The sequence below is a fragment of the Alosa sapidissima genome, chromosome 12 (assembly GCF_018492685.1).
Source record: "Alosa sapidissima isolate fAloSap1 chromosome 12, fAloSap1.pri, whole genome shotgun sequence".
In the NCBI taxonomy this organism is placed as follows: domain Eukaryota; kingdom Metazoa; phylum Chordata; class Actinopteri; order Clupeiformes; family Clupeidae; genus Alosa; species Alosa sapidissima.
The window spans coordinates 14,247,701-14,260,200 of record NC_055968.1 but is presented as its reverse complement, the minus strand read 5'-3'; the positions used below and the strand labels follow the sequence as shown (position 1 = coordinate 14,260,200).

Here is a 12,500-nt window from a genome sequence, read left to right as displayed (position 1 = left end):
GCTATAGCTTGGAATGCTCAGGGCCAGGTGGCACCTGGGCCTGTGTGACGCATCATTTGAACAAGTCCTAATGGTCTCTCTCTGTGTCTATCTCTCTCTGAATCTCACATTCTCTCTCCCTTTCTCTTCTTTTGAAGGTCCCTTTCTTTCTCTATGTCTGGCATTCTCTCATTCTCTCGCCTTCTCTCTGTCCTCTTTACAAGGGTTGTTTCTCTCCCTCTGTGTCTGTCTTTCTCTCTCTCTCATTGTCATCTGGTAAGGTTTCTTTCTCTCTCTCCCTCTCTCTCTCATTCTCTTTCCCTCTCTCTGTCCTCTTGTAAGGTTTCTTTCTCTCTCTCCCTCTCTCTCTCATTCTCTCTCCCTCTCTCTGTCCTCTTGTAAGGTTTCTTTCTCTCTCTCCCTCTCTTCTTCTCTCTGTTCTTTAGGAGGAGCTGAGATGTGATGGTAAAGTAGAGTGAGCAGCTCATCAGTGTTCATTAAGAGCCGGCTCAAGCCCAGCACACACTCTGCCAAGCCTCAAAGAACATAACATACTGTAGGCACCAAACACACACACACACACACAGATGCATAAACACATTAAGAATATAGTATAGTATAGTAGTTAGGATATAGTTGTAAGGATGTAGTTGTTGATCAAACCCAAAAAGTCTGTTAAACCTCAGTAGCTGTGATAACTAACCAGTTCATCTCAACGAGGATCTTTAAAGTTAGACTGTGGCTATCTCTGCTAGGAACTGTCATGAACAATTTGTTCCAGTCTGTAAAAAAGTCCTGGATGATGTAATAATGACATTCCGATCAGCTGTTTTAATTTTTAGCCGAATGTCATAAAAAAAAAATTCGCAGCCCAGAACAAATTGTTCACAACAGAACTATTGCCCTCTGTTCTCAGAGTTTTCCCCTCACATAACCCATGAAAGTGTATTATATGGAAGTCTTTGGTTACTTTCTGGTTGGCTTGCTGTCTTACTGCCATGTTGGAACAGGCCATTTATCAAGCACATGTGTAGCATGACAAGCTAGTCAGTGCTGTGTGTGTTAGCATGATGGATATGCGAGACATAGAGAGGTTGTATGGGTATCATATGTGGGGCTGAATTAAGTTTTTAATGCAAAAACAGGCTAATCAATCTTCTGTTCCCACAAATAACATGGGAGGCCATTAGTCAGAGTGATGAAGATTTAGCCCATGGAAGCAGTGTTTTGAACTGGCAATGATTCTTTAAAGGATGACGCACCGTTGTCCTTCTCGAGCGAGTGAGTGGGAGGGATGAAGGGAGGTAGAAAGATAGAAAGAAGGGATAGAGGAGGACGAGGAGGAACAGGAGGAGGAGGAAGAGGGGGAACAGGAGGAGGAGGAAGAGGGGGAGGAGGGCCTTGAATGGGGGAGAAAGGGAGAACTGGCAGAGTTGGAGAGCGACTTGGGGAAGAGCAACAGCACCCCTCAAAGGAAGAGAGGGGAACTGCGGGCAAGCAGATTAACTCGTGTGGCCAGAGAGGAAATGTGAACCACATGTTGGCAAACGCTCACTCACACATACGCACACACGCACACACACACACACACACAGACACAGCGGCACATGTTTTCTGGAACTTCTGTTGTTTGTGAGTGACCGGCGACTCTTAACAAAAGGATAAAAATAAGCTCTGGCAAGCAGTGGCTGGCATTTTTACCTACTCACATTTCGCTCCACATCTGCATCAAGGTGACCCCATTCAGCACAAGCAAAAACACACACACACACACACACACACACACAGACACACACACAGACACACAGACACACAGACACACAGACACACAGACACACAGACATGTGCATGTGTTTAAATACACGGGCCGTGTTATTGCTCTCTCATAGGGTGTGTTAATATGCAGGTTGACGAACACCGGTAGGTCTGAGCTGCAGTTAGTGTTGAGTGTGTGGTGGCTAGGGAGTGTCCACCTCACATTCATGTACAGTACACACACACACACACACACACACACTGTTTGCTCATATGCAAACTTTCTCTCTCCCTCTCCCTCTCTATCTGTTCTCACAGTACCCTGCTAAGCAAACACTCTCTCTCCTTCTTTCTCTGTTTCTCTCTCTTTCCTCTTTCTCTCTCACACGCACACACACCATTCACAAACTCCTACATCCATACAGTACACTTCTATGCAAAGTCTCTCTCTCTCACACACACACACACACACACACATACACACAAACACACACACACACACACAGATAATTATTCTCCCATGGTGGTTTCCTCGAGCACATATGCATGTGAAGAACGGCTTGTGCCTCTGGCACCCCACTCAGGAGTCTCTCTCTTTCCACTGAATTTGTTTAGACAAACACACCTCCTCAGGGAGTGCAGCGCACACGGAGAGAACGGAGGAGAGGGGACTAAGATGGAGGGATGGAAAGAGGGAGAGAGAGAGAGAGAGAGAGACAGAGATAGAGACTGAGAGAGAGAGAGAGAGAGAGAGAGAGAGCATGTTATGGATGCAATAGAGATCTGAGAAGACAAGAAATCCGAGGAACAAAATACAAAAGGTTGTGTGTCCAGAGGACAAGTGTGTGTGTGTGTGTGTGTGTGTGTGTGTGTGTGTGTTGGTGTGTTGGTGTGGTGGTTAACAGCTTTCCCTCCACTGACTCCTGCCGTGTTTATTCTGCACCCAGGAGGGTAGGGCAGTGCCAGATCACACATACAGACACACACACACACCTTCACAGACATACACACACACACACACACACACACACAGTATGGCCACTGCCAAGCCAAGCCCTGACACTCAAATTTGATGTTCCTTTAGACTGGCACAAGTTGTGCTCACACTGTCAAATTCACTACAACCCCCTGCATAGTATCTGATTCCCACTACGCTCTGATTGACATGCTGTATCTTAGCAACAGACCATACCCAAGTCATACCCGTATGCCACATCTAAAAGTCTTCACCTCAGTCTGTTTTTTTAAGTAGTTCTTTCTTCTTCTCTGCAACGTGATAGTCCAGTGGGAACATATTAAAACGCGCAAATAACTCTTGCACACACTCGATATGGATGTTGTTGGATAACGTGACGCCCATGTAAACGATTTTGTTTGATTCCAGGCTCCAAAGCCAACTACACCCAAGAATGAAGGAAAGGGCCTTGCCTCAAACATTTCATACTAATGTTGCGCTCCACATACAAAGAGGACTCCTACTCCCTGCATAGAATAGCATTTTCGGTGTGTGTGTGTGTGTGTGTGTGTGTGTGTGTTAGTGTGTGTTTGCATTGTAACTGCACAGTGTTGACAGGACCTGTAGTTTCTCTGGTAGAGCATATGGTCCAACTACTCCAGTGCAGTGAGGTGGTTTTGTACTGTAAAAGAAGGGGAATTTTTAGTCAAACAGATTCTGAGACACACAGACACACACACACACAGAACACCTAAGCCAAACCAATGCATCAAATAGCAGCTATTTCCTGAACCCCATGCCAGAACAGCAGAACTTGTGCCAGAACAATCGTAGTGTATACATATCAAACTGGGTAAACACGACACACACACACACACACACACACACACACACACACACACACACACACACACACACACACACTCTTTTAATTACGCACATTTACTCAATGGTGAAATAACACTCATATTTCAAACTTGAGTTTTGAATAAAAGAAATAGCATGCATTTTCAATTGCTGTGCACATGTTTCAAACAGAGGAAGTTCCACACATGCTCTCTCTCTCTCTCTCTCTCTCTCTCTCTACTCTCAGATAGACCAAGGAACAATAAGTGTATTGCCATTATCTATGTGTGTGTGTGTGTGTGTGTGTGTGTGTGTGTGTGTGTGTATCTGTTTGTGTTTGTGCAGAAGGTAAGCTAGCATATGTTTCTGTCCCCTATTCTCTGTTGTGGTGCATGTCTGCGATGTAGGGCATTGTACAGTCTGGGAACCACTCCAATCATATCGCCATAAATTTCTGCTCCTCAGTGTTTTCCTGCTCCTACAGAATAAATAAAGCAGAATTATAGTTGTCTCTTTCTCTCTCCCTCTCTTTCTCTCTCTCTCTCTCTCTCTCTCTCCCCTCAATCTTCTAATCTTCTCTATATGGAATGGATCACTGGTCGCCCTGGTTCACCTTTTTTGTTCTCGCCCCCCCAGGCTAAATTATGCTCACCCTGTTCTCTCTGTCTCTCTCTATCTCTCTCTATCTCTCTCTCTCTCTCTCTCTCTCTCTCTGTCTCTCTCTTCAATTTTCCATCAACATTTCCTTTTTCCCTCAATGCCTGCTCCATGGTCGTTCAAGATGGCCGGCCCCTCTCTTTTAATTAGCATCGTTTGTAATCCAGGAATAAATTATTGTTGGCCCCCACATGGTGTCGGCTCCTAGCTTTTTGGGGGGGCTAAGCCCCCCCCCCCCCTGACCACCCCATATTCCCCCCTGTCCGGAGTTGAGTTATGGTTGGCACATTAAGCTAAGTGATTCTTGGGTCTTTTGCCAGGGATTTTTACAGCTGAGTCAGTCCACAATAGGCCTTTTCAGTGGCGTGGTATTTCTGGACCACAGTCCTTTTCCCAACAATATTTGACCGTTTGGCCAGAACGATTTGATTCGACGCTTTGCTTTGTGCACAGTGCCACCTTTTGTCCCCTCCTTCTGCCACCCTGGCAGTGCAGTTGGCCAGTGCCTAGCTCGACTCAGCTAAAGACTACAAGACACAGAATGCTCCTGTAAGCTTTGAGTGAATTCTCAGGTTCAGGTCTCAGGTTCACTCAAAACCCTTTGAATTCTGGTATTAGTGGTTCTTTCTTGAACCTCAGTTATGAAGTTGCTAATAGAATGCCCACATTCACTGGTCCATCATCTGTCCAAGGTTTTTATCTGACTTGACTTGTCCAGACACAGCGACACACTCATAACAAGCCCGCTCTACCTTTATTTCAAATGTTTTCTTCTGGTCTTACCCAGTGTATCCCTCTGCCATTCAACTACCACCCCACCACCACGCCTCCAGTCTTCACCCCGGGCCTCCCACCTCCCCTCTTGTCGCTCCCCCCGTCATCTGTTTGGCGGCGCTAAAGAAAACACTAGCTGTGCAGCCCAACAGGAAATACTCCCACATCTGGGGCTAGTTCTGAGCTCCAGCATGGAGCAGCGTAGCAACCAGCAGCAGCAGCAGCAGAGCCAGAGTGGCAGTAGCAGTAGGCTGGAGCAGAGGGGCTGGTGGCATAATGACTCTTGCAGCACTAGTAGTCCATGGTGTTGGTGGTGGTGGTGGAGGTAGTGGTGGTGGTGGATGTGGTGGTGGATGTGGTGGTGGAGGTAGTGGTGGTGGATGTGGTGGTGGAGGTAGTGGAGGTGGAGGTGGAGGTGGAGGTGGAGGTGGTGGTGGTGGTGGTGGTGGCGACAGTCTAGTGGCATTCACAGTGGTAGTGCCCGTACTGGAGTGGTTCAGCCAGCAGCAGTGGTTAGTGATGTTATGGCACTGTAGCAATGGTGGAGGTAGAGTGGTTGGAGTTGGAGTTGGAGTTGGTGGTGATGGGGATGGTTTCAGCTGGAGTTGCAGCTGGAGTACTGGGCAGAAATGGGGTTAGGAGCAGTGGTGTGTACAACAGCGGCAGGCCGCAGGGTGCCGGGCAGAGGCAGGCTAGTTCTACAGACCCCCCCAATACCAGTCACCCTTCACCCAGATACCACCACCACACATCCACACAGTGCCTCTCAGTCTCATGTCATGGTGCCAACTAACCACACCACACACACACACACACACACACATGCAAGCATACTCACTTCCCCCCTCCTCTTTTCCTGTGTCTTAACGGAGCCCCATATGGAGAATTTGGGCCATGTGGGTGTACTGGGGGTTTAGTCTGTGCATAGCTCTATTTCTCTGTCATTCTGTGTGTGTGTGAGAGAGTGAGAGAGAGGTCATTAACATTCAATCACATTCTTCATGTGAGGAAGATTTTCTGGAGACATAGACATTTATATTCCTGTCTGGTTATCCTTGTGTCCCAGCTACACACACACACACACACACACACACACACACACACACACATACTGTACATGCACACACACCCACTATGTCCCCCTACAACCTACCGAGTTTCCCAGAGATAATATTATGCTGTGCCGTGGTATCGAACACACTCTCCAGAGCGCAGTGTGATATGTGTTGGGAAACTGTTATTCTTCTGGAGGGTCTGTGTGTTTGCTCTCTTGTTACGGCGCACAGTTCCCACCGTGAGAGAAGGACTCTCTCTCTCGCTCTGTGTGTGTGTGTGTGTGTGTGTGTGTGTGTGTGTGTGTGTGTGTGTGTGTGTGTGGGTGGGTGTGTCTGTGTCTGACTGCCTGTGTCTGTCTGTCTGTGTGTGTGTGCGCGTGTTGAAATATTTGATTGATGTGATTTACGAGAAATATCTCTGAGCTGTGATCAGTCAAATGTGTGTGTTGTTGTTCTGAAGCTTCTGAAGCACACCATGTGTTGAGTGTGTTTGGAAGAGATGTGTTAGTAAGTGATGAATGGAGTGGATGATTCTCCAGACACTCACTCCTCACCTGTCTGTCTGTCTATTCTCTTCATCCTCTCTTTTCACATCCTGCACTCTTCTCTTCTCTCTTTTCTCATCCTGCACTCCTCTCATCCTCTCTTTTCACATCCTGCACTCCTCTCTTCTCTCTTTTCATCCTGCACTCTTCTCTTCTCTCTTCTCATCCTGCACTCCTCTCTTTTCCCCACTGGCGCCTTAATGCAGGGGCTTACCTGGGCTTCAGCCTCGACCAATGAGGGGCCTCCTAATAATTAATGATAATCAATAATAATAAACGGCGTGTCCGTATTCGCGGCGTCATTAGCCTACTCTGGAGCTAGCCTAAATAATTGAGCACGTCGTACTGCTCTACAATTACATCCATGCAGAGGCCCCCTTTGTCTTCTCCAATTCTAAAATCAAACAAAATGTAACAAAACGTAATAAATCCCAACGGGTGTAGAGGAGCTAAAAGAGAAGAGGCTGAAACTGACTAACAAACTTATCATACAAACTCTGGAGATAACGTGGGTAGGATTGAAGCAACGATAAACGAATGACGTGGATTCCTGTAACTGTCCATGAAAACAGAAGGCATGGCAGGTAAATATCGTAGCAAATAGCCTGGAAATGAAACGGCTTTAAAAACATGTATTTCGCTTCTCTCATTGGAGTGAACGCAGAACATGGGCTGTGGCGCAAAGAAATGAATTAGTGATCTGCATCTCCGTTCACCAACAGCTAAGTTTGTGCTAACCCATTCGCACATATTTAGTCTATGTTATGTTTTCTCCATTGTTAACGTGAGATATGTCTCCATGTAGTGTAGTGATAATGCATAAGGTAGCCATGTTCACGTCACATGAGCCAGCTTGTTCTGTAGGCTAAAAGTATTTCTGTCCCTCCCAAACTGCGTTAAACTGGTGTGTTAAGTAGACAGAATTTCAAAAAAACTCCTGGGGAACCCCCCGACACGACAAACACATGCACTTTTGAAAAGCTTTTAAACGTCCATATGTGTACCCATCTTTTAACTTAATCTTTGTCACTACAGTCAGTGTTGTAAAAGTTCAACGCTTGTTTTCGTGCAGTAGGCTAGCCTTTTTGATAAGCGATGTCATGGGTAGGCTGACGTGATTCGAGGGCTTTCTGTTCCTGTTTATGTAAAGGTTTTACATAGGCTGAATAATGATAGGCTACACTGCATGTTATTAACCAAAAGCGCACGCTATGTGTCGGGTCAGATCGCGGGCCGGGTATCATGTATTCATAATTAATATTTGCGGTTGGGGGGGTCCTTAAAAACATATAGCCCAGGGGCCTCGGGTGGTATTAAGGCGCCCCTGCTTTTCCCATCCTGCACTCTTCTCTTCATCCTCTCTTCTCTCATCCTGCACTCCTCTCTTCTCTCTTCTCATCCTGCACTTCTCTCTTCATCCTCTCTTTTCTCATCCTGCACTCCTCTCTTCTCTCTTCTCATCCTGCACTTCTCTCTTCTCTCATCCTGCACTCCTCTCTTCTCTCTTCTCATCCTGCACTTCTCTCTTCTCATCCTGCACTCATCCTGCCCTCCTCTCTTCTCATCCTGCACTCCTCTCTTCTCTCTTTTCTCATCCTGCACTCCTTTCTTCTCTCTTCTCATCCTGCACTTCTCTCTTCTCATCCTGCACCAGGCGGGCCTGCAGGTGTACGTCCGTACGCAATGTGCGTACCATCAGGCTACTCAACAGCGAGAGAAAATGTCCCTTGTGTGTGTGTGTGTGTGTATTCACACCAAATTGGCCTACCATACCTTCCCAACTATGCACAGTATCCCATTAGCTGCATGCCATCAGGCTATTTACCATTTTCTATTACGTAAAGTTAGTGAACACGTTATCAAAATTAACGTGCACACATTTTGTTTGAGCAGGAGAGAGAATACGCACGCAGGCACGCAATAGGCTACTTGTTGTTTTCTTTTACTCGGCTATCTATATATGGTTATCAGCACACAATGTTGAGATAATTCACTAACTCAATACTCATCATGGATATCACAAGTTTTAAACAACGAAAACAGAAATGATGGAGGCAGCAAAGCTAGGAGTTATTCCAGATGGACAAGAACAACAAGGTAGGCAATTGGTGTGGTTGTCAGAACGTTAGACTGCACTAAAGCCAGACGTCACGTTACGCTAGAACAAAACTAAAGGTAACTTTAGCCTGTACAGGGCTGTATGAAGTTGTCCAAATGAATAGGTCATTGTAGACGTTGTCGTTGTGTTATTGCATGTGGATGTTGTTATGCTATGTAGGGTACTTTTTTGCTGACTGACCAATGCACGGACCTAAAACGGACAAATATTGTTCACGAGTGAATTATTTTTTGCGGAAGGGGGGGGGGGGGGGGGGGGGGGGTGATGGGTGTGCGTACCATAGCATTAATTCCTGCAGGCGCCCCTGTCCTGCACTCCTCATCCTGCACTCCTCTCTTCTCATCCTGCACTCCTCTCTTCTCTCTTTTCTCATCCTGCACTCCTCTCTTCTCTCTTATCATCCTGCACTCCTTTCTTCACCTTTCTCTTCCCTCCACTCCACTCTTCCTAAGTTCCTATCTGTGTTCATGTGTCTCTATGTGCCCATTCAATTTCCTCTTCTCCTTTCTTCTCTTCTCTTCTCTTCTCATCTCTCCATTTTCACTGTTCCTCGCCTCTACTCTATTCTCTTCGCTCTGTTCAACTTCCTCTCCTTTCCTCTTCTCCTTTCCTTTCCTCTTCTCCTCCTGTCCTTTCCTCTCCTCCTGTCCTCTTTCCTCTCCTCTCTTCTTCTCTCTTCTCCTCTTCCCCTCTCCTCTCTTCTCTTCTCTTCCCCTCTCCTCTCCTCTCCTCTCTTCTCTTCTTATCTCCTCCTCTTCTCCTTTACTTACTCTTTACTATATTCTATTTATTGCTCTGTGTTTATGTGTGTTTGTGTTCATGTGTCAGAGTAACATGGCCACAGATGTTTGTGTTTTAATGTGTCTGTGCTGTAACACAAATTCCTCTTATCTCCTCCTCTCCTCTCTTCCTCTTCCTATCGTCTTCTCTCCTCCTCTCCTCTCCTCCTCCTCCTCTCTTTCTGTCCATCCCACAGGTCGTGTAACGGCGGATCAGCTCACCTCCTACGTCCAGCTCTTTAAGGGGAAGGTGGAGGCTGTGGAGACCCATGCTGGGGTGCTCCAGCTGGCCCTGGCCACTGCCCAGACGCTCCGTCACCCGGCCCTGCCCCGCTGGGACGCCAGTCTGGCCTTCCAGAGGCTACTGCTGCAGGTAGGGGTCACTGCCTCCACCCAACGTCAACCAGCCTATTCACATTTACACTCTCTGCAGATCACACACAGAGATACACAACTCACCTCATGCAATCGTTCATCCACATGCGCACACACACACATGCACACGCTCATGCATGCACACACACACACACACACACACACACACACACACACACACACACACCACACACACACACACACACACACACACACACACTTGTATGTGCTTGCAGAGTTGCAGAGATTTATTCCTGTGAAATCTTATTCTGATTGGTTGCCAATCACCCGCATCCCCAAGCACCGCTGGTCACTCCACTGCTCACCACAGTACACAGGTTGGATGCAGGGATAGTGCACCGCAATTTAAAATCGCTGATGATTCCTGGAAAGCTATGATGTTTATTGCTATGAGACTGCAGTGAGGCAACATGATTGCAGGGTTGTGTTCCTTCAAATATTTATGCATACTTACATGGCACATCACAGCCAAAGAAACACCTAACATTTTTCCACATAAACATAATGCACAAACATTCTGAGTGTCTGGGATGGTTGCAGATTTATTACTGGTCATTTTTATACAAACACACACACACACACACACACACACACTTCAGGGTGGCATCGCAGGTGAGGATCTGTCAGAGCGGACACAGGGGGTGGATCTGTGCATAAACCATCCAGCACAGACACACACAAACGGCCCCACTCTGTGTAAACACACTCTCTCTGTTTTTTGGGGGAAAAGGGTGAGGTTTCTGTAAACGTCTGGAGAAGAGGCCGCCCCAGCCAGGCAGCCAGCCACCCTGCAAGAAGGCCATGGCTCAGCCTCCGGTCCTCTCTCTCTCTCTATTTATCTCTCTCTCTCTCTCCTTCCACTCCTTCTGACCCTCTCTCCCTCTCTCTCTATCTCTCCCTCTCTCCCCTCCCTCCCTCTCTCTCTACTCTCTCTCCCTCCGATCCATCCAGCCCTCACGCCAGGATCCTTCTTTACAAGCTTGTTTAGAGTTTCAGAGGCTCAGGGGTCAACAGGAAATGCTTGACAGGACAGTCTGGGACGGATGTGCACGTGTATGACCGTGCTGGGGTCACTGCGCTCATCCCAGCAGGAGAGATGAAGAGCAGAGGGGAGAGAGAGAGAGAAAAAGAGAGGGAGGAAAATGGACAGAATGACCTAGGAAGGGAGTTAGAGAAAGAGTAAGGCTGACATCCTGTAAAAAAGCCTGCAGACTGCAGTTGGAACAGTGGAGGGTAATTGGAGTTGTTTTCTTCTGATAAACATTCCATGTTAGACTCAGGAAATGGACCCAGAAGGATCCCTACATTCATTTATTTACTGCCTTTATCTGTTTAGGCATTTCATCATTTTACAGTCCTGCAGTATAACACTCTTTCCTCTGAGAAACAGGCTGTGCTAGCATGCTAGTCTCTCTGTAAGGCTTCTTCAGCGGCGCCGTTCAGCTACAGCTACTAAGCTCGTTTTCTCTCTCTCTCCCTCTCCCTCTCTCTCTCTCTATTTCTCCTCCCTGCTCTCCTGTCTTACTCTCTCTCTCGCTCGCTCACCTATTGCGTTTCATAGACTCCTCTTTCATGGAGTCGGTCCATTCCCGGAGCCGTAAAGGTATCAGCGGGACAGCCCGGCGTAGAGGAACTTATTAAAGTCAATCACGGAAAAGCAAACATGTCAGGCCCATGCCAACGGACCCGGCTAGAGCCAGAACGGAATTTGCAAACAAGCTCATAAAAGCCCAAAGAGAGAGAGAGAGAGAGAGAGAGAGAGAGAGAGAGAGAGAGAGAGAGAGAGAGAGAGAGAGAGAGAGAGAGAGAGAGAGAGAGAGAGGAGTAAAAGAGAGATTGAGAAAAAACTAAAATGAAATCCAGATTTTTTCCTAATATGATCTATCTGTTGTCATATCCATGGCCTGTTAATCCAGATAACTCCACAAAAGTCTTGACAAGGAATTATTAGTCATTTTGTTTTGGGTCTCGACAGCCAGTAGTTTGCTCCAAATTTGCATCAGTTCCGTAATTTCAGTCAATTAATTTTTTTTATGGTGCCAAAACGTATAAAACAGCATTAAGCCACAATAGGTAGAGTAGAGCCTTCATCTGTCTTTAGCGAGACAAGAGTCCTCCTCACTAGTGATTGAGTTTGGCGCTTCATAATGGGGATCTGATGGACGATGGAGAAGGGTGGACTGTGGATGAATGTCCCCATTCGGTGACAGGTGAAAGATATGCTGAATAGCCTCTTCTAAGGGAGCGGTGTCACGATTGCAAGACCCTCTAATGAAATACTGTTCAGAATGGCCTCAGAGCCATTAAATTACCACAGTTTAATTCATTTGGTCTGTCGCTAAGATGAGTTCTGTAAAATTAGCTCCTCAAAAAGTTTTTCAGGTCGCAAGGCCTTGGACATTCAGTAAGTATAGTGCAGTGTGTGTGCCCGCATGTGTGTGTGTTGTGTGCATTTGCACATCTGTGCACAAGTGTATATGAGTATGTGTTTGTGAGTAGAGACGTGCAAGTTAATGGATGTGTGTATGAGTGAGTGTGTCCAGGTGTATGTACTCACGCACGTACACAACAGTTGGTTTGTCAGTGTGTGTGTGTGTGAAGGTCGCCGATCTGGCTCCCTCCTAACGGCCCTAATCTGGC

General features: G+C 46.8%; 1 protein-coding gene across 1 annotated transcript in view; it reads left to right on the top strand.

Moving 5' to 3' along the window:
* The window catches only part of scfd2 (sec1 family domain containing 2), a 133,928-nt gene that overhangs the window by 16,764 nt on the left and 104,664 nt on the right, over positions 1-12,500 (top strand). Inside the window, exon 4 of the mRNA XM_042111650.1 lies at positions 9,662-9,837. Coding sequence (XP_041967584.1) covers positions 9,662-9,837 — 176 coding nt within the window. The remainder of the gene's footprint in view (positions 1-9,661; positions 9,838-12,500) is intronic.